Here is a 22526-nt window from a genome sequence, read left to right on the forward strand (position 1 = left end):
TCCACACCCTGGCCACGGTGATGGAGACGCTGCCACGCCGGCCACAGCATAGGAGAGGAGCCCATTACTAAGGGCTCCGTGCTTCAAGCGCTTTCCTGACTTTATAGCTTACAATTATCACCATCATCGCTCACTCACGCTGCCCCAAAGCTTCCCTGCTCTGACCACAAGCACCCTGTGATGCTATGGCAGCAACCTCCTCGCTGCGGGTCCCACCCTGGGATTTCAGCCTCATGGCACAGCCACTGGACACGAATGACCTGCAGCTCCTCTGCCAGCAGCTCCCAAGTCCACAGCACGCAGCATCCCTGTTATCTGCTCCCTGGCAGAGGGTGTTTGTGGAGGCAGATAAGAACCAAGCACTTGCTATCACGCTGGGAAGCCCTGCTTGCTCTCATCAGCCTGGGGTGAAGGGGAATTGCCATGGGCAAAGCCGGCTCAGCCACGCCACGGATGCGGTCAGGGACAAGGCTGGGTGCTGGTGCACGGGTTACACACTGTTTTGTTCCATTTTGTCTTAAAAAAAAAGCTGGTTTTCAATAAAAAAGCGGAAACTTTCCTGGGAACTTCGGGCTGGGAAGAGGACGAGCACCTTTAATGTGTGTTTGAAGTGCTTTTGGCAATCAGCTGTTCCAGCACCAGGAACGGGCTGCAGACACCCATGCATTGGTGTGCACGGCTCTGCTGGCACCAAGCACATCCTCACTGCAGCAGTGGTCAAACGTGGCAGGGAAGGCAAGGCCACAGGAGCGGGTGCATGGTAACAGAGCAATGAGACAGGCCCAGCGAGCTGGTGATGGGCTGGCTCTGCTCTGCCATGAGCACCACCAAAAGCCTCTACCCCAGCACCAGCACTCTCCCTTCCCAGAGGGGCAGGGCTCCCATGGGGTCTCGCCGCTCCATCCGGGCGCTTCCACGCTTCCCACATGCAGGAAAACCCTCACGAAACCACGGCGGAGCAGCTGCAGCAGCTGCGTCGGTAGAGATGGAGGAGGAGGAGGAGGAGGAGGAGGCGCGGAGAGCCACAGCTTCCCCCAGCAAAGCCCTCGCAGGTCACCCCGGGATGGCGGCATTCCCGCACGGATATCCGTCCCCCCACGTTTGCTGTCAGAGGCAGCAGCAGGAGGAGGTGTGAGGAGGAGGTGAGACTCCACTGTTTAAAAAGTCATAGAAAGGAGCCTTCCCATCCCGCCTGGGGAGACTGCATTGGGAGCACTGCCCTGAGCAGGGGCTCCCATGGGCACTGCCTTGAGCAGGGGCTTGCACGGGCACTGCCTTGAGCAGGGGCTCCCATGGGCACTGCCCTGAGCAGGGGCTCGCATGGGCACTGCCCTGAGCAGGGGCTCCCATGGGCACTGCCTTGAGCAGGGGCTCGCACGGGCACTGCCTTGAGCAGGGGCTCCCATGGGCACTGCCTTGAGCAGGGGCTCGCATGGGCACTGCCTTGAGCAGGGGCTCCCATGGGCACTGCCTTGAGCAGGGGCTCGCATGGGCACTGCCCTGAGCAGGGGCTCCCATGGGCACTGCCTTGAGCAGGGGCTCGCATGGACACTGCCCTGAGCCGGGGCTCCCATGGGCACTGCCCTGAGCAGGGGCTCCCATGGGCACTGCCTTGAGCAGGGGCTCCCATGGGCACTGCCCTGAGCAGGGGCTCCCATGGGCACTGCCCTGAGCGGGGGCTCGCATGGACACTGCCCTGAGCAGGGGCTCGCACGGGCACTGCCCTGAGCAGGGGCTCGCACAGGCTCTCAGACCCTTCTCCACCGGCGCAGCCCATGTCAGTTTCAGCGCTGGCCGGGAGCAGCCTGCTGGGACGGTGCCCTCCATCCTTACGGGGTCCGCAGCGAACCCCGAGCCCGGGAGCTGACACCGAGCCCACGGTGCCTGCACCGAGCTGTGCCCCAGCCCGGCCGGGGTGCGGAGCTCACCGGGGAGCTTCACCACGGAGCGGGGCAGAGGAGCGGACGCCGTCCTGCAGCAGGAACCCCCCGAACCGCGGCCCTGCCCGCTCCCCGCAGGGTTCACACCGCTGCTGCCCCACGGCTGGCGGCCCCATCCCGGCCCCACTCACGGACGGGGACCCCGCACCCTGCGCCGGGCTCCACCCGCACCCGCACCCCCCCGCTCCCGGCTCCCACCCCGCCGGTGCCCGCGGGCCGAGCGGCCGCTCCGGGAGCCGCGGCGGGGCCAGGCCGCGGGGCTGCAGCCGCAACAGGCGCCGCGCCGGGCCGCGGGCCCCGCTGGAGGCCGGTCCGGCCGCACCCCCCGCTCTCCCCGCCGGGACTCGCTCGGCCGCGCTCAGCGCCGGGGCCCGGGCTCAGCCCAGCGAGGCTCCGGGCCGCGGCCCGCACAGGCCGCCCGCCCGCCCGCCCCAGCCCTGCCCGGCTCAGCCCCGGCGCACAAAGAGCCCCGTCCCGGCTCTCCCCCCCGCCCCTTACCGGCGGTGGGCGCCGCGCTGCGGGGGTGCGGGAGGCGCCAGGCACCGGTCACGCCGGGAACCATGGAAAGGAGCCGGGCCGAGACGTGCGTGGCTGCGGGCGGGCGGGGGCGGCCGTGCCCGGCAGCTGGGGGCGGCGCGGCGGGGCCGGGGCCGGGGCCGGGCAGGCCCGGGGCGGGGGGGGGCGCTGGGAGCGGGGCCTAGCGGCGGCCGGGCCGAAATGCAGCGGGGCCGGGCGGGGGGCGCTCGGGGCCGGGGTTGATCCCCCCCGGGGCTGGGGTTCACCCCCATGTCCGCACGCTTCGGTGCTGGGGGGCCGGCACCGCCCGGTGCCCTCAGCCCCCGCGGGGATGCTCGGTCCCTGGGGGGGGGGGGGGGTCCCAGCAATCCCCGTGCTGCTCCCAGGCTTCCCGGCATCGCGTGGAGCGAGGCACCCCCGGCACCCCCAGCGGAGCTGCTCTGTTCCCAGCCTCCGTTACTGTTCCCGGCTCCTGGCTCTTGGACCCCCATCCCGGTGCACACAGGGGATGAAGGAGGAGGAGGAGGATGCGGCACTCCTGCCCCAAAGGGCTGAACACGGGAGGCGGATTCTAACAGAGCATCACTTCGACCACAGACAGAAAGCAGCCGCCTCCGGTCTCCGGCGCCTGACAGCTTGCAGCCATCCCGCCGCCCAGCACAGCCCAGGCCGGGGAGCGAGCTCCTCTTACAAATCACAGGAGCCGATTTACACTGAGCGAACGCTTCCCGTTCTGCGGGCACCGCACACGGCAGCGGGTCAGGGCCGGCCTCCGCTTCCCCTCCCCGCTTCCAGAGCCTTCGGGACACCGCAGCTCCCGATACCCAGCTCGAAAGGACGGCCTCGAGCACGGGGATGGTCCAAACCTCCCGCAGGACAGGCTCCATGCCGAGGTTTATCCCCGCGTCATCCACGTCTGGCAGCTAAGCGGTGCCGAGCCTGGCTGGCAATCTGTAAGGCTTTGACAAGGAACACAGACACCAGTAACAGAGAGAACATCAGAGGCAAACCTTCGGCTTTCAGTGCGTTCCTTTGCTTTCCCAAAGTTAACGCGGATGAGATGAGCATCTCTACCGTGTCACAGCGCTGTGCGGAGAGATCTGTTGACTGCAATGATCTCTTTTCCTGATCCAGGCTTGATTCAGGCAGGGGAAATGGGTGATTTGGTCAAGTTTCTTTACTGTCCTTTGATATGGGCTTTAGGTGCTAATGGCACTAGGAAGTAAAGAAGAAATGGGAATAGAAATACACAACTATAAGGAATTACAACAGTGACTTTAATTCAACCAGTTCCAACGGAATCAGGAATTCCCTGAAAAACAAACCTGGCACAGAAAACACAGAACACAAATGGGTTTGTCTTGACAGCCGGGGAGCACAAGCAAAAAGGTGAATGGAATCTCCCTGCCTTCCCTGGAAAACAAAAGGGTCCACACGCTCTCAAAACGCCCCTTGCTTTCTTACTACATGGGTCGGGTTTGGAGGTAGCCACTGGAAATGCTCTGTGAGGAAAGCCAAAGTCTGCCACAAGCAGTAATTCCAGATGGCCACGTTGAAATGCTTTACAAGTATCTTATTGTCAAAAAGTGTTTAGGTTTCCTTAAAGAAAACCCCAGGACTTTGACAAAAATAATTCCAATTAACCCCAAAACCTGAACACCTCCCCCTCCCCCCAAAAAAACAAACAAAAAACCTATTAATTTTGTAAACCATAATCCCACCTTTCCCAGCAGTCTTTACTTGGGCTTCAGGGAGACACAAGGCATGAGGAAGCGATCCACTGCCGAGGCTCTGAGCCTGGGATCAGGGCCTGAGCTCCTGGCTCGGCTTCTCCCAGCACTGGAATACCTTTTTCCAAAGCAATACCAAAAAAGGGCTGTTTCTAGGTCAAGACCTCAGCGCTCGGTTTTCAGCAGAGGCTGACAGTCGAATGTGAACACAGCTGTAAAATGGATTCGCAATGGGAGCTCAGGCATTCTTTTTCTGATGAGGAAGCAGTCCCCGAGCCTTGTGCGCTTAAAGGTGAAAGCTATTTTTGACATAAAAAGGAGCACGTAGTTCCTCTGTCATCCTTCGGTGGCTGCTCTGGAAGCTGTGAGTGAATGATCCAAAGATAAGCAAGGAGTATAAACATGCGGAATTACACGAACAGGTAGAAGGGGATGGGGTTTTATTCTGCCTGACAATTAGGAGAGGAAGAGATTTCTTTCTACACTCCCTACTTAGCCTGAAAAGCACTGCTAAAAAAGGGCCACTTAAGCACTGAGACAGACCTCGATGGCATTTAAAAACTGGAAGTGCTTTTAATAGCTGCCTTTTGAAAATAATGCTAAGTCTATTTTTGAGATGGAGAAACTGAGCCACCAATAGAGCAAGGCAGGATCCAGCACTGAAGAACTGCAGTCTGCTTCCCAACCCATACAGGGACCCCAAGGTAAGAAAACAGCAGTGGACTGGATGCTCCCAAGTGTTCTTTAAACCCAAGTTCTCCTTCCTTCATTCTTTGAGGGGAAGCTAACCCCGCGCCTTCAAATTAACCCAAAGCAGCTTGAGAACACAGCTCAGAGGGACTGCTGCTAAAATAAAAGTGAGCGAAGAACAAGCAGAACTCGGAGGGCTTATCGCCACCCGTAATGCCCCGGCTAATCCCCGGCCCCTTTATGTAACGTGGGATTGCTGCAGCTCAAACAGCTTACTGGGGTGTGCTGCTTTGCTTTAAAGCTCTCGTGGACAAATGCAAGCACGTTAAATACTTGGGTTTCTTCTGCCACTCGCAAGAAAAAGTTATTGTAAGGGGGGGGTAAAAAACCCCAATCTTTTATTTGTGAACAACGGCAAACAGAATGTAACTCACACACTGAGAAGAACATGTGTCTTAGTCGTGATCTTGACAGAAATCCACCCTCTTTGCAACACCCGGGGTAACTCCCCACTGGCAAGACACAAAAGGTTGAACCCCACATTCCTCCTCCCCCCAGACACCCTCTGGAAGCAGTGGGGTGCCCCAAACCAAGGCAACACCGTGCCCGAGCTACACCTTTGGCGCAGCTCCCGCAGCACGGGTGCCTGCGCTCTCATACTTACTTCCCTGTGCCCACTTGCCCGCAGTGCTGAGCCAGCACCGAGCCGGGCACCGGTGGCTCCCTTTGCCCGCAGGACGAGCTCTCGTGCCACTGATCTGCTCTGACTTTCCACTGCACCGATCCTTCCAAGGCAAAACGCAACTTCCAAACTTGCAGTCGGTGCTAAGCCTAAGGCCGGATGCTTATGGAAACTTAAGGAGGAAAAAAAAAGAAACCCCTTATTGAGCTCCTTGCAATCGGAGACCTGAGCGGGCTGGATCTAAACGCCGCTCACATCAACGGCAGCAGTAGGCTTCCCTGGATGTTGGACTAGATCCAGCTTAAAAGTTTCCATCAAATAAACTAGGCTAAGCGCATCAGCTGCATCGCAACTAACTCGGTGTAACAGGAGCATCTGTTCTTCACATCCACCATTTGCTTACAGCCTCAAACTCCCCGGCGCCGCAGCGGCACGAGCTGCCGTGCGAATGGCTCATCGCTGTCGTGACACGAGACGTCGTCTCCCGACAGCAGCCGCCTCGTTAGACTGTGGATGAACCAGCGATTAGAAGGTAGCATGCATGCCGTATAAACTACTTGACCAGGTAGCTTTTGGGTGTCAAAAAACAGCTTAAATGTATTTCGTACGATGGCATTACAACGTGAAATTCATGTCCGCGTTGAGACAGCCGAGGAGCACACCTCGGAACCATTTATACACAGTACAAAGCAAATGTTTACCCAAGTACAGATGAAACAGGTTGACAATTAGCTAATGTAGCTTTGTGGACATAAACCAGGTACATTCGAGCAGAACCAACATAAAATAAAAGAGGAAACAGCCCTTTTCCTATGCCCTGCTAAGAGCACCGTGGTTTAGTGGTTTGGGAAGCCTCTGTCATGTCGAAAAGTCTCCTTGCCGGGGTTTAATGGGTTTATTCTACTGCTACGCTGCTGGGGTATACATAACAGCAGCGGGGCTGCACGGACCCACTGTCAGTGCTACAGGAACTGACAACGTACAATTAAGTCTCACACCTGTTTATTGTCAGTAATTCATAGATCACCACTTCTCGTACACATTTTCATCTTGGCTTTTAATGCTTGTTGGGGGTTGCTTTAAGCTCAGGGACACCCAAACTTCATCTAAGGGTCATCTTTGCAGCGTCCCCGGGTGCAGAACGCTACACACCTACTGTGTAAAACTGGTGCGAGCTGGTGTCACTGCCACGGGTGGCAGAGATGCTTTGGAAACTACACGTCCCAACATGCACGGCCCCACCAGCACGGGCTGCTCTACGCTACGGGAGGAGGGAGTTTTCCTGGGGTGCATTCCCTTCACATGCCTCGTTCCGGCCGGATCAGCCTAAGTCATGCAGCTGTCTGCACGCAATGCTCTACACAGTGCAAAAACGAAGACCTCTACACATCTGGAGTAAGAACAGTGGTAACAAAGTCATAGCTACATATTCTTCTCTACATTTTTGTTTATTGAGACAAACTAATTAAAAGGCACAAACATAGGGCATATGTTTACATGGACATTATAACAAACATATACATTAAAAGTGTAGGAATGTGTTTCCTTTCTGCTAAACAGAAAGTTCCTAAGCTTTTATATATACAAAAGTTGTACAATTTGATGTCCTAAAGTACAAAAGATCATTTATAAAATTATTTTACACTAAGCTCTATTTTTTTTTGTGGGTTTTTTTTTGTTGTTTTACTATGTAGTCCAAGCCCCTAGAACAGTTTCACGTAATGATACAGATACCTGTCACCTGAGCCAGCAGCCTGGCAATCACTGCTTGTTACTGACACGGCAGGGTAGGAACGGAAGCAGCCAGTCCATTTTGACTAGTCAGTCCTGCTAGCACTCTTGTGAAAATGCACACACTCTAATCTCTGTAGCTTTCAACTTCATTAAGATATAGACATCTCAACTGTAATCTTTATTTTATTTGTCTTTTTAATGTAGAGTCTTGGGTTTAGGGTGTTTGGTTTTTTTTTTTAAACAAAGGTTTAAAAACGTGAATATGTGACATGATAGTCGAAAAAGTATAGCTGTTTCCCTAGATCTTGCTTTCTACTTTATGTACAGATAAACAGGTTAAGAAATAAAAAGCACATGTAGCTTAAACATGTGTGACCATTTGTGGAGACGTTCTGGGCTGCACAGTTGAAACCATCACCCCAGAAAGCCCCACAAACTGATAGAAATGTGTTAACACAATAGAAGAGTAACGTAAAAATGATGATGTTTGCAAATATTTACAAAGTTGAACAGATTTGCACAACACTTGATTAAGAAATAGGGGAGAAATTAAAAGACGCTCTCTGCTTGTCCTGGAGGGGCATCCTACCTAGTTAGTGGTTAGAATAAAAACTGTATACAATTTAATATAAGACAAAACTTCTAGTGAACAACTAACACGTCTGTCCCCTGCTGCAACACCAGCAGGCTCTGATTGGGAGGCAGAGGGCATAAAAATCATACCCAGTGCCTCCAGAATCTTCCAGCTTAAAGCAATATTTCTTAAGTTTCAAAGCACTCCTTTTGCTCCTAGATAAGAGTCCCATAGGGGTCTGACTGTTCAGAGACCATGTTTACATACATCTCGACTCCTCTTCTGTCAGCCACGGCTGTTTCTCACCAAACCATAAGCTTTCTTAAACAAAATGTTGACTACAATGCTCTATTCCCTTAGGGTAATATGTTGGGTAATATTTACATCTCCAAATATCAGGTCACAATCCCTATTATACGTTGAAGTTAGAATGATAAGTTATCATATGCTTTGCATATCAGAGCTGGTATCACCTTTCCCATAGGGAATGCTGCCTGAAATTACCATATTCCCAAAGGTAAAATGCATATTTTTCTCCAAAATGCATTTTTCTTTTGTTTTAAATGACAACATTGTAATGCATTTACTCCGTAAAAGAAAAAACATCAACACAGACAAGGATTCTACACTAGCTCAGAAACTTAAACAACTGTCAAGTTAAGATTAGCCATCCGCCCTGTTAAACACGCAGAGGGGTCTTTGCTAGTGCTTACATTAAAGTAATTCTCTAAGTTATAATTTGGGGGATAAAACATAAAACTGGTGGTTTTTTTTAGTTGTTTTTTTTTTTTTTTAAACTCTGGCAATAAGTATCTGCTCTAATTCAGCATCAGTCAGCTAAGAGGGAAAACTTGCGTTAACTCAAGTGCTCCAGTGAAACTCAAGGTTGAACCATACGAGCCAAATCAACAGGGGAAGATGCTACTATGGTCTCTGATGGTGCATGTTGCCCCAGTGTCTTAGTCTGAATTTATTATTAACTAAACCAAAACGAAACAAAACGAAACAAAAAAACCCCAGCAACAGAAATAATAATAAACCCAAACAAAAACCCAGAAAAGAACTGCTGGTAAGGATTCCATTTTAATCCTTTTTAATACTGTTTAGAAACTCTTTTTACCAGGGAGGAGACGTGGGCAAGGCCTGGGGCAGGAAAGGCATGCTCTCTACCGGTCTCATGGCTATATTTAAGGGACCAGCTAACGTCATGGGCGTGGGGAGGTTCATGGGAGATGTTATAGTGACTGGATGTGCTATATTCACTGGAGCTGTTACTGGGGTAGGTAAATTGACTGGTGTGGTGAGCGTTAATGGAGATGTCATGGATAATGGACTTGTTATAGTTACAGGATGCCCTAGGTTCATCGGACTGGATATATTAACTGCACTTGATACATTTACTGGACTTCTCATGCTCATTGCAGCTGCCACTGTGACTGGGTTTGTGATAGTCCCAGAAGCCACAGAGGACGTTATATTGAATGGAGTAGTAAGAGTCACAGGCGTAGTAGCAGCAGTGGAGGTTTGGCACAAGTTAGCAGCTTCTAAAAATGAGACATAAAAAGACAAAAAGGTTTTAACACATAAAAAAAAACCATGGACAAGATATATATATAAAAAAAATAAAAAGTAAAAAAAAAACGAAAAAAAAGAACAAAAACAAAACCCAAACAAGAACAGGTACAAATTCTGGCATCATTTTCTTTAGGAATTATTAGTAAGTTAAAACTGTTAACATTCTATAGCCTACAAGAAATACAAACTCTCATGCACTTCATTTCAATGCAATATCTTTTTTTTTTTTTTCCTGAGAAGTCAAGCGAGGTTGTCTTATAAAGAGGGTTTCCATGTGCATAAAAACAGTACTGTACAGTCAAAGAAATCCTCCCAAGAGGAACATTATAAATAGAGGAGAGAGTGTACATACCGAATGGTACGTACTCTATAGCCTTCTCAAAGGTGAACTGACATTCTGTGAAGGTTTTAAAAAGTCATTATTAGGGACTGATTAAGCAAAGCTCGTTTCAATATTTACCTGCTTATTTCAGTCTTAATTATTGCTACTAAATACCGCTCCACTGGTCACACTTAGCGATTTTCAAGGCTACCCAGTACACCCTTCCAACCCCCAGCATCTCCTCAGCTTCCACATAAGCTACAGCTCCACACCAGCTTGGCTTGCTCTGCGGGGTTTTGGGTTGGTGGGGTGGGTTGGGTGTTGCAGCAAGCAGGAATTAAGTGCCGAACAAAGCAGCCGAGGAGCAGATCAGTGCCCGGCCCTGCTGCCACGGGGTAGCGGGGGGTGGCTCTGGCAGGGCTGGGCACTGGGGAGCGGGCAGAAGCGGTCCAGGACGTGGAGGGATCACTACACATCCATCAGCACCACCTGCCGGCTACCCATACGAGAAGGCTCCAAAACCAGAAGCGGGTTGGTGGACAGGGGTAAAGGGAAGGGATGAGTGCTAGAGAAACCAACAAAAACACATCCTACATCAACGTTACAGCACTTCTAAGCCGTGTCTTGCTCCACATTTGTAGGGTAGGACACCAAGCTCAGTCTACACCCACGTTTCAGGAGGTAAGCCAGGAGCAAAGAGTCCACTCTTGCCACTTGGGCAATACAAATGTACCAAGACAGAGTTAACTTTGAAAGCAACATTAGCCCCATTCAAGGGTTACTGTTGGTTCTTCAAAGTCCATATCTAGGAGGGGTGGAAAGGAAGGGAAAGAGTAAAAAAATAATAATAAATTGTGAAAATGAATCGTATTAGACTAAAAAAAAGTATCCCATAATGTGTTGTAAAGCCAATGCAACAGGGGGCACAAGCACAGGAGAATCAGCATGGAAAGAGCAGCACGAGACATGGCACTGTCTGATCTAGCTTCACCTTTCAAGCACAGTAATACGTGAAGACACATCCCACCCGTGCCCCTTCCCAGTTCAGTTAAGCTCGTATCAACTGACAGCACCTCTACCCACCCACCTCCCTCACCCACCAGTCTGCCCCAACCCACTCTTCATGTGAGAGCATATTCAATCATCTGAACAGGAAAGGGAGAGGGAACAAGACACAGGAAGGAACAAGCAGAAACCCCAAATTCTCAGAGATTTTCTAACTCTGACACCCTTCTGCTTTATCTAGTGGCCTGATGGTCTTTAACGTTTCTGTTATCACTGCATCTGAACATGATGAAGCTGTTTCTACACTGTCTGATCACAGAATTCAACTGGAATAACAACCAAGGCGAAAGCAGCTAAGCAGCCTAATACACAAACAAGACCTAGAAAAGAAAAAAGACTGAAGATACTGAAAGTAAGCTTAGGAGAAAAGGAAAAACAAGGTGAGTCAATAACATTTATTACTAGAACAGCTAGTGAAAGCAGCAAGCGGTGGCTAGGAATTCCTTCTAAAAGGAGAGTCACAGATAGGCATTAGAAATCAAACTGTTGTGAAAGAGTAAGAAAGCAGTAACTTGAAGACTTTAAGCTGCTGAACTCCTACACTAAACTGAAAGCAACCTATTCTTTGACACAAACTGACACGTTGACCAACAACGGGAAGCCATTCAATTGCAATGGCAGCAGCACACATATATGTAAGCTGTGAGCTAGTGATAACGACAAATGGGATCACTTATGAGTTAGCTCTGCAATTAAGTGAAAAATACCCCAAACAAACAAACAATGTGTTCTAGAAAACCTTCTGCAAAGCCAGTGACATGATGCTAAAGCCAATGGAATTAATTGGGGGAGAAATGATGAAAGGGACACAGAAAGCACCCACATGCAAACTGATGATGATGCAATGACCGAGGGTGTTGTGTGTGTATATACATATAAATATATATGCACACAAGTTAACAACTGGTAAATATGCACAAACACAGCTGAAAACCACATGCAAGGATAAAAAACACACTCTTGCCTTGGAGCAGACACAAGCATCCCTTTATAATGATGACTGGTCTGTGCACAGACCAAAGGGAAGCGGGTAATAAGGAGCTCATTTACAACAGGGTAATTTTGGCCATGTTATCCTCCTGCTAGTTTCTAGCTATTACTAAGAATGAAACGTTCCTGTAAGACATCCTTTTCTGACATCTTAGACTCCCTATAGAACTATCAACTCCAATATCTTACAAAGCCAAGACTGTAAGTATTGGTTTGTTTTACCTTTCTTCCTTGCTTTGACGGCCTCTTCCCATAGTCTCAGGGTCTCTACCTGCTTTCCAGGCCAACTTGTTACATGCTGCTGCTGCTGCTGCTGTTGCTGCTGCTGCTGTTGTTGTTGCTGTTGTTGTTGCTGTTGCTGCTGCTGCTGCTGCTGCTGTTGTTGCTGTTGCTGCTGCTGCTGTTGCTGCTTCTGATTGCTGGTCTCTTCACTCATGCATGCTATGCCAATTAAGTAAGAACACAAATTCACCTTGAAAAGTTACTCTGTTTTCTGCTGACATCACAAAGGCTTCTTCCATAAAGAGCATGTGGAATCTCACAGGATTCCAAGAGCAAAAATCAAAGGTGCTTAAAACCACATAATTAATTCTGTGCTTTAGAAAACTACTTTTCCAAGAGCTAAAACACAAGTGCAAGTCGGGAACATCTGCTCTGACTTCCTTTCTGATTATTTTGTTTGCATTTTAGGAAGAATTGAAGAAAAGTCTCCAGGCTCTAGACTTCGAGCTGCTGAGCCAACTGCGCTGGTTCTAAATCTCAGCTTTTGAAAGAAAAAAGCCTTTTAACTTGTTATTCCAAGTATGACCTCACACTTTCAGTTTACCTTTACATCACAGAACAGTGCGTTACTACTCTCTGGCCGCCCAACAGCTCATCATTTCCACCTCTAACAACTGCTGTAAATGCCTCATGTGAACTGGCCGAGCAGCCCCAAACTGGCTTGGGAAGCCAGAGCTGTAACCCTATACCTTGAAAAATACTTCACACCCAAATTCTGTGTTAAGCTCAACCATCAGGCATTTCAGACATTCCCAGGACCTTCAAATTAGCCAGGAGTAACAGGCACTGAAAAGATGCTGTAAATTAATACTGTTTAAAAGGCATTAAGGACAAAGTTTCCAAAGACAACCCTTACTTATCCCTCTAGATTCCTCTGAAAACCCATTCTGTATCATTAACCGTGCAGGTTAACTTAAGTTACAGGTATTTTAATAGGGAAGATGCGAAAACCAAGCCTTTCCTTGCTTACTAGGCACTCCCAGGTTCAGGCTTCAGCACTTCCACAGACTTTAAGACTAGAAGGAACTATTACGAGCATCCCATCTGAACTCCTGCACACCACCAGGCACATGCCATTAATGCTCAAAACGTTTCAGGGCTGGATTTAAATGCTTTTCCTGTCAGTTAATGCCAAAGGGAGGCATCATCGAACCCAAAGGGTCAAAGCTTGGAGAAAGCACAGAAATCTTTCTCCTGTTTTTGAGGAGCTGTAGGGAAGGCTTCACACCTGAAACTTGCCAGATCTTAGCAGCTCTTAAATATCCTAAGCTCTCCAGAATTACCTGCTGGACTTTTAGGCCTGTATGGTTCAGCAAGTACTTAGAAGCTGAGAAAACCTGGGAACTCTTGTTGTTCAAAGAGATGGGTTACCCTCACAAGTTGCAGCGATAAGAGCACATTCTAGCAGCAAACCAATTCCACACAAGCCAATTCTTGAGCAGAAGAAGATTCTGTTATCAACCATCTATTTTTAATAGGTGTGAACAGAGCATTCGCACCTATTAAAACGCACCCCTAGGACGGAGGGGTGCGTTTTGGCATTTTAACATCACCAAAGGCAATTCCCTTTGCAAACACACTGTTATTAGAAATGTTTTTAAAACGTTCACCTACTTTTATTGATGCCTTGTTTACAGGTATTACAGTTGATACTTTGGCTCTGCCCGTGTGTCTTTAAGTGGCTGGTGATATATGCTGCACTCAGAAGTTTACCACAGATATTACACGATACCTTTCCTTCATGGCGCACCATGTGTGTCCGCAGTCTGTCTTTGGTGGCAAAGGCAGCAGTGCACGTCTATATAGAGGACAACAGTTACACTTGAAGTGCAGACAGCATCGTTACAGTATGAACTACATGCCCACCATAAGGCTGGTTTACCTTGTACGTGCAAAAATCACACTCTATGCTATTTGAACCGTCTTTAAACAGTGGTTGCTTTACCTACCATAACAAGAGGTATCTTATAAACAAAGCCCAGAAGAGGCAAAGTTGGGTTTTGATACAATTTAACTGTACAAATATGAACCTGATACCCTCAATTGCTCAATTACGTTTGTTCCTATCCAAATCAGAACAAGGAAATGAAACCTTCTACTAACGCTATTCCTTTTACACAAGGCTTTTATTTAATGCGATGAGTCACTAAAACACAGGTTGGAACAAGCATGGCTATTCCAAGCAAAACAGTTAATTGTTCCAGGGCAGTCAAGTTTTCTTCTCTTAGACTCAGTCATCAACTTACACCAACTTGCTTTCACCTCCCAGCAAAGTAACGGACCCAGGACCAACTATTCCAACCCATTTTACATGGATATAGTGAGGAACATATCTAATTGAAACATGCTGAGCAACACACTGCACACATGACTCCAGTGATCAGCACTGAGCTGAGGATGCTGTTACAATCCTACTGCTAAGTTAAGCACATCTTAAAACAGAGCACCTATGTTGATCTCCAAGAAAGCAAAAAGCCTCTCATCTTCCTTAAAGAGCGGCCGCAGCATCCTTTTAAACTGCATCTACACTTCCATCAGAACTACAGTGCTGCTGGTACGGAAGGCAGATGTAACTTTATTCCTAAACTTCCTTGTGAACGAACAGTCCAGGAGCAAATACAGTTCTGGGAAGATTGTTCACCTGAGATGCTAACGTTACAATAAGGCATTGTTCTTAACAAATCACTTTAGCCCTTACTTGGCATTTGAAGGGTCTCTCTGTTGAGTGAACATGTTTAACGTGACAGCTTAAATGATCAGGCCTGCAAACAAGAGAGGAACAGAGAAGAGAATGCACACTGTTACAAATACATAGTAAGGACACGGCGGCTAGCAGTGCTGAACACTGCTGGTGACCCCTTGCAGCCCACCCCCTCTGCACAGCACGAATAAATCCACCCCTCACCTACGCAGTGGCTTTCAGCTAGAGTAACACACGGTTACGCTGAGACCCAACCTGCTGTGTAAAACTTAACCACGTTCCTCTTAACACACCTGAAAGTGGCACGTTTGGTGGTACCCTGTGTAAAGGTGACAGAGCAACGGCTCTAAAGGTTGAAGCTTTCTCTCTGTCACGAGCACGGGTGTAAATACAGCCAGCAGCAATGCAAGCTCCCCCGCACTGCTCTGTCAGTACACCTCAACCCTGCTACCAGACGAGGAGGCAGTTTGCCTGCTGTGCCCCATCCAGCCACTGGCCTCTGCAAAGGCTGGTCCAGGGGCTCTGTGACGCCCATCAGTGACACGGACACTCGTCCTATGGACCTGGATGAGGTCACAAGATGGTTTTAAAACACTCCCACAAAAGAACGAGCACTTTTGGCTCACAGCAAGACCCACACCCTAGAGGTAAACAAGGCTCTTTATCCCCTCACCAATCTTCTAAGATGTCTGGTTCTCCTAGCCCCTCGCTATGATAGCTTAACCCTTCTTGGTTATGAAAAGCCAATACTTGAGCTCGCCTGGGATTTTCTACATGGTACCTCGAGAAGCCTTTTCCACAAACACCACAGGTGTAGGGTTTCGTGATGCCACCTTCGTGGGACCTCACGTGGTAGGTCATGCGATCCTTCCTCTTGAAGCGCTGATTGCAAATGGGACATTCAAAGGGTTTTTCATCTGAGTGGGACAGCTTGTGCCGGTTGAGGTGGTAGACATCCCGGAAGGCCTTTCCACACATCTCACAAGCGTGGTTCTTCTTAACGGGCTTGCTGGGCTTCTTGGCTGTCTGAGTCACTGCCATGGCCGTCGCGCCGGCACTACTGCTGGGGTTGGTGGCAGAGGAAGACGTAGTGACTGTGGACAGGATGCCTGCGATAGTCGACACCAGTGAACTTCGGCTGTTGTCACCAGCGATGGTGGAGATAAGGGGCACCATTGTGGTGGGAGTTTTCTTTGGCCGTGACACTAACTTTATCCCTGTGTGGCAGGACTCGTGACGCCTCAAATGGTAGCTGTCCCTGAATGCTTTGCTGCAGTAAGTGCACACAAAGGAGGTTTTAGGTTTTTCCTTTTTAATCCCAACAATAGCATCCTTTAATGTTTCTGGTGCAGGCTGAGGTTTCTGCGTTATTGGTAAGGGCAGAATCGGCTTCTGATCGGGTGGCTCAACAGCAGAGCTCAGGAGAGGCAACAAACTGTTCTGTGCTGCCTGCTGTTGGTGATGTGAGGCTTCGTGTGCCTAAAACCAAACATTCACACTTAAATTCTATTGATGGGTGCTCGCTCTGACACGGTGAGAACATTGACAACCTACAGGAAAGCGCATTCTACACCAAAAGCCATTGAAGTTAACAACTGGAAAAGGGAACAGAACTCTGGTTTTGGACAAGAACAAACCCGCTCACGCTGTACATGCACTGGCTGTGCAGATTCTGTGGCAAGCGGAGGGATGGCACACATCATAACAAGCAAATAATTAATAAGTTTCCGGAGGGCAACACTTCCTATGGAAAACAAGGAGGCGCTTGTCAGATCTTTTCCTAACACAGCATTTGATCTTTACATAACAGATAACTTGTTTTGCTAGCGATCGTATCAGACGCCACCTTGGGACTATCTTTGGAGCTTATGAATGCACTGACAGGAGTTGCAAAATAATGCCCCACCTTTAAGCCGAGCTTAGTGCACGCTGAGAATCAGACTGCAGCCACAGGGAGCCAGGATGCGCTAAGGTGTCTTATTTAAACAGCGGGCTCGTACTGGCGCGTTAGCACTGAACCAAAGCAGCTTGAATCCAGGGCTGTCTCAAGCCGCATTGCTACACTTAGCAGGCTCCCATCGCATTTATACACTGAACACCGTGCTCTTTGCATCTGGAAACGAATGAGAATAGTGACATGTCCTTTTTCTCTCCGTCAGCAGCTACTGTGTGATAGGCAGAGGAGCTAATTGGATGAGCACTGTAGATACCTAGAGATGCTGGAGAACACAGTTGGGGGCGTTGGGGGAAGAAACAGCCCATAGAACTGTTTCAAAACAGCCACTACCAACTGCCTGCAAACTACAGAATCAGTGGGAGAAGCTAAAGGGAAGAGACAGAAGGGGATCCCCCGCTCAGCTGAGCTGCAGCCTGCGCTGCTACAGGCTGTCCTACACGCCGCTTGTATTTGGAGGCTGTTTATTCTAAGGCAGAAAACAGGGTGATTAAAACTCCTCCAGTCAGACTAGGACAAAACCCTAGCAGATACAAATTTAAAGCGGTTTAGAAACCACACAAACCAATTCGGTCTAATGGAGCATTAAAATAAATCACTCTAGCACCCTAAGCCAGTTTAAGCGCATCTGTATTCAAGATGTGCCTCGGTCTCATCAGACCAGTTTTAAATCAGTCTCGTTATTAACGCAGCGTGCCAGGGCTGAAGCTCAGTTTGGGGAAACTTGCATTCCCATTGGATCAGTGCTGCAGCCTTCCAGGACTTCTTTCCTATGGTTTCCTTCACAAAATAACACGACCCGAGGCTGTCAGAGCCAAACAAAACGCTGCGCTGGCTCGTGCCCCCCAACCTGTCTCCGTTTACAGCAGTTCAGGACGGGCAGCACTACAAACCGCGCTCAGGCTAATACTCTTCCTATGGGAATCCATTCCATCACGTCCTCTGGAGAAGTCAGTACCTCCACGAGCTCACTCGGGGACTTTATTCTTAGTTGCATCCAAGCTCTGGCCACTTTGACTCTCCCAACTGCTGCAGCAGCTACAGCACCTCAGTGGGGCTCCCCCCTGGCTGCAGGGGGGGGGGGTCCCACCTCCTCCTGCCACCGCTGGGGCCCTGCAGCATTCAAGCCACTCACTTTTCAGGAGCACGATGCCGGTGATCTTTGGATAGAAGCCACCGGTGGACACAAACACTGACCCACGTGGGTGTGAATACGTGCTCCCTAACACTCCGAGCCTATCTGACAGGAAAACGGCTCACGGGAGAAAGCCTGGATTCGGTGTGACAACGTGCAGGACTCGGCAGGAGCCAGGCCAGCCTGTCCGGTTGGATCCCATCCGCGCCGGAGCTCGGGATGCAACAGGTAGGTTGAGAATTACCACACCGGGCCTGGCCACAGCAGCCACCTCAAACAACAGCCTCAGGGGCTGCTTTGTGATTGCTGAGGAGCCGAATGCAGAGCTCTCCTGGAACCAGCACGGTCCCAACTCCAGCATCTCCACTAAACTCCTGCCTGACTTCAGTGGCAAACGCGGAGTTCCAACCGCTCCTTTTCCATGATTTTACAAAGCCACTGGGACATCGACGTTGCATAAAACCAGCATGCACCACACACATTGAAAGCACAATATTAAGCAAGTTGTGTACTTAAAAGACAATTTTAATTTAAAAACTAGAAAATCTGAGATGTTTTACAGCCAGCTTGAAATAAGCGTTAGACAATGTTGTTAAACTGCATCAGAAGACACTTAAGAGCACCTAAGGATAGCTCCAGAGATACAGTTACAAAGGCAGAGCTAGGAGATCGGATAATAGAGAGCCCAAATCCTTTGGACAAGGTTCAAACTTACGCAGTTTATGGATATTTTTAAGCCTTAAAGAACCATCAGCACTTGATGGTAATGATGCACTTACTGCTACGGAACCGATCCGGATGGGAGCCATAAAACAATGTATATTCATAAGGCTACAGGCTACGGAGCCGCTGCTTATATAAGTCTGCTTATCTTGGTTCCCAGATAGCCAGCGCTATTAGCAGGGCTGTCTTCCTAACAACCCCTGTTTGCAACAAGCAGTATTCCTCCCTTCCCGAGGGCTGCAGCATCAAAGCCTTTTAGCAAAGGATCAGGCGGTATTTGTTTCACTCCCTGCTCCAGAAGGGAGCCGGCACCTGCTGCACGCCCCTGGCAAGTCATTCCTATTCAGGCACAGACCCGGCTTTGCCTGACCCAGCATTCACATCAAGTCAACAGTTCAGTGATACTTGGCTCGCCCGGGCCAAGCCCCCCTTGGTTCTAGCACTGATTTGTGCTTTCCTTGGGGGGCAGTAAACACCAGCGAGCTGTAATTCCTGACCCGCAGTGCTAGGATGTGGCATTGTGAACTCCCAATGCCAGAGGCGAACATTTTTTCGCGCTCCAGCCTTAATGTGAGAGCAACAAATTAGCATGAGTCATATCTCCAGCGCTCTGCTTGATGGATGAGTCCTCCTCACATTAACAGATACAACTTTCACTTTCCCCAGCAGATACTTAAAGTGGGTTTCAAAATGAGCAGTTCAGGCACTATTAAGATCCCAACGAGAACTGCTCCAAACAAGAACCGCTTACTCAGTAGCGCAGCCTTTAAAGAGAGAGCTACAAGTCATCAAAACGCCACCTAAACACAATCAGACAACTTTATTTGGAAGGAGCAATTTACAGTCACGCATCCCATCGCCGCCAAGGCTCGAATTAAGGCATCGAAGCCTCCTCCAAACACATTTAGCTAAGAATTACAACTCTACACACAGCGCCGTGAGCTGTCCCTGAGAAATCCTGTCACAGCTGGAGCGTGCTAAAAGCCCCCTAGAAGAATGAGGGGTTTATTCAGTCCCTGGCATTTGTTATTTAACCAATACCGAGGAGGGACCGGGAAGGGCTTTTAAATCCACTTTTTCCTGCTAGTTTTAACTAATCCCAGTTGGATCTCGGCTGACGGGCTGCTGGTGAGCAAGGAGGAGAACTAAACTCACATCAGGAGTTGTCTGAACAGCGCTTTCTGCCCGCTGCATGAGGATGCTCGCACCCTACACCATTATTTGAACAAAATGACTCAAGGGACGATATCCAACATTTCTTCCGAGGTCTTAAGGCTTTATTCTTTGGGGCAAAAATAAAGGAGTCAGAGGAAAACTTCCATGTCATGGCTTTACGAAGATGCTTCCAAGTCGCACAGAGCTGAGCACGTTAGGAAAGGGAGCTGCTGACTCCTTAATTAGAAGCAGCAAAATCCTAGTCCTAAATCCAAGTGCGGCACCGCTATTGCAAAAGGCAGAACCCTCCTCCAGCATCAAGAGGAGCAGGAAGACGCTGGACACGTACTTAAAAGTATTACTCGGCGTTTCTTAACGGAGGCTCCTGCAACGCCACGCTGCCAGCCTGGGAAACGCTCAGCTGGGAGGCAGCAAGGCGATAAAAGCAGCCCCAGCTCGGAGGGAGATGGCCCTAAACTAAGGAGATTAACTTCTTAGCGTGAAGTTTCCTACGTGCGAATCACAACTGCCCACTAGAGTGAGGAATAATTCGCCAGCCCTCAGCCAAACTCGATGGCATCACCCATGGCGAAAAGGCAGAAAACCCAGCTCCCGGTACCGGCTCCCCGGGAACATTCCCGGCGTGTTTTTGGAGGCAAGAGCACCCGAGCGAGTGACTCATCCCTCGGTACTTGCAAGGGAATGATTTTGCCCCTCTCTGAAGGACTGGTGCTCGCTCTCGGCGGATTTATTCATTCAACTCAGGCTTTCGAACTCGTGTCACGGGGCGGGTTTGGGATTAATCCCGAGGAGGACAGGGAGCGAGTGCCCGCCGCCGGGAACGTGCAAAGGGGATTACTGTACCTTGACAAAGGTGATGTGCGGGGCTGCTTATTTCTGTCCCCTCTGCCTCCTATTGCAGTCACACATTCCCAAGCTCCGAAAGAGCAGGAGGCACCAGAAAACGATCCGGCGTGAAAGGGCTCGGCTCACAAAAGCCAAGGGAGGATCGTGCTTTCTTTTTTCCTCCTCCTTTTTTCATCGCTACCCTGCCTTTCCCTTGGAATTACATAAACAGCGGTGCTCCTAAGTCAGCCTCTCGCAGACACAGGGGGGAAAATAGTGACTCAGTTGGCAAAGGGAGGGGTTGCCCGCTCCACCGTCCCTATTCCTGCCCGTTACCGTTAGCATTTCGCCAGTTTTCACACGAATCCGGCCCGCTCGCGTCCCATTTTAAACGAAAACAAGCTCCCCCCCGCCAGCGGCCCTGAGTCAGGCCGGTTAAAGAGGGATTAATGCATTCTCCCAGACACGGTGTTTGTTCCATCGGGGTTTTGTTAGAGCCCGGTGGAAGGCTGCGCTGGTTTTTATTGTTGTTTTTCTTTTTGGCGGCGGGGGGGGGGGAAGGGGGTTGTTGGGAGAAAAGCAAAGCAACAACAACAGAAAGAGGTTATTTGGGGGAAAATGAAAGGTGCGGAACGATATCGGCTTCCTCTGGAAATAAATAAATAAGGGAGCAGCATCGCGGGCGGCGGCGGAGCGCGGCCAAGCCGGGAGGCGGGCGGGGAGGCAGAGGCGAGGAGGGAAAAGCGCTGCCGGCGGCGCGGGGCCCGGGGCTGCCGCTGCCCCAGGCGGGCCGGGCCCCTCCGCTCCGCTCCGGGTCGAGCCCCGCCGCCGCCGCGGGCCCGGCCGGGGGGAGGCGGGCGGGAGGCCGGGCGGCGGCGCTGACTGACAGCCCCGGCCTAGCGGGGAGCCCGGCGGGCGGCCGCTGAGGGGAGGGGGGGGCGCGGGCAGCGCCGGCCGCCGCGGGGCCTCACCTGAAAGAGGAACGCGGTCCAGTTGGCCTCCATGGCGGGGGCGTCCCGGCCCTCGGCGGGCGGCGGCGGCGGCGGCTCCGGCGGCGCGGTCCCCCCCCTCCCTCCCCCGGGCCTCAGCTACATGGAGCCGACAACAAAGCGGCGGCGGCGGCGGCGGCTCAACATGGCAGCGCCGAGCGGCCGCTTCCGCTAACCTCCGGGCTGCACCACTGCGGCCCAGAGGGGGGAGGCGGCGGCGCGGCGGCCCGGCGGGGCGGTGCGGGCCCGGGCCGCCGCGGCGCCGCCCCCGCCGCTCCCCTCACCTCGGGGCGGGCGGCGGACCCGGGCCGGCGCGGCGGGGTGTCGGGACGAGCGGCGGGGCCGGGGCGGCGCGGAGGGCCGGCCGCCCCCCCCCGCGGGGCTGGCAATGGGCCGGTCCCGAGCTGGGGAAGCCGAGGCGAGCTGTGGCGAGAGAAGATGGAGGAGCGGCCGAGCTGCCCAGGGCCGCCGCCGCCGCCGCCGCCGCCGCCCCGGCCCGCGGGGGCCGCCTGCGCCGCCCGCCCTCCTCCTCCTCCTCCTCCTCCCTCCTCTCCCTCTCCCCTCCCTCCCCGCCCGCCGCCTCCGCCCGCCGCGCAGGGAGGGAGCCGCGGGGGCGGCGGGGGGCGGCTGCGCCCGCGGGTGCGGGACGGCGCCGGGAGGAGGCCCCGCAGGTGCCGCCCCGCCCGCTGCCGCCGGGCCCCGCGGGGATGGGGCTGGGGAGGGGATCCCCGGGGCTGCCCTGACCCCGGTCCCCCCGCGGGGCCGCGGTTCGAGGCTCCCTCCCTCAGGATGCGCAGCCCCGCGGCCTCCAGCCTGGCCCCCCCCCCGCACACGCCGGGGTCCGAACTGACCGGGTTCCTCGCATCGAGGCGTCTCCAGCGCAGCACCCGAATGCAAATCAAAGCCGCAAGCAATTAAGTGTA

The 22526-nt window shown here is 51.5% G+C and overlaps 1 protein-coding gene across 5 annotated transcripts; it reads right to left on the bottom strand.

The window, feature by feature from the left end:
• Positions 1 to 6987: 6987 nt before the first annotated feature.
• On the bottom strand, positions 6988 to 21830 carry VEZF1 (vascular endothelial zinc finger 1). 5 transcript variants are annotated; one of them, XM_062615676.1, is made up of 7 exons: positions 21586 to 21829; positions 15475 to 16280; positions 14799 to 14862; positions 13715 to 13898; positions 12041 to 12259; positions 9794 to 9838; positions 6988 to 9410 (listed from the first exon to the last, which is right to left on the bottom strand). In XM_062615676.1, the coding sequence occupies exons 1-7, from the start codon at positions 21616 to 21618 to the stop codon at positions 8983 to 8985; spliced, it is 1779 nt and encodes a 592-aa protein (XP_062471660.1). In that variant the 5' UTR covers positions 21619 to 21829; the 3' UTR covers positions 6988 to 8982. The 5 variants fall into 5 exon arrangements, with proteins under 5 accessions (XP_062471660.1, XP_062471662.1, XP_062471663.1 ...); XM_062615678.1 differs by having other exon boundaries at positions 15562 to 16280; positions 21586 to 21828; XM_062615679.1 differs by having other exon boundaries at positions 15583 to 16280; positions 21586 to 21826.
• Between the last annotated feature and the right edge of the window lie 696 nt (positions 21831 to 22526).

This window comes from Pezoporus occidentalis, unplaced genomic scaffold, assembly GCF_034315485.1.
Source record: "Pezoporus occidentalis ecotype Australia unplaced genomic scaffold, CSIRO_AGI_Poc_V1 ctg183, whole genome shotgun sequence".
NCBI classification, from domain to species: domain Eukaryota; kingdom Metazoa; phylum Chordata; class Aves; order Psittaciformes; family Psittacidae; genus Pezoporus; species Pezoporus occidentalis.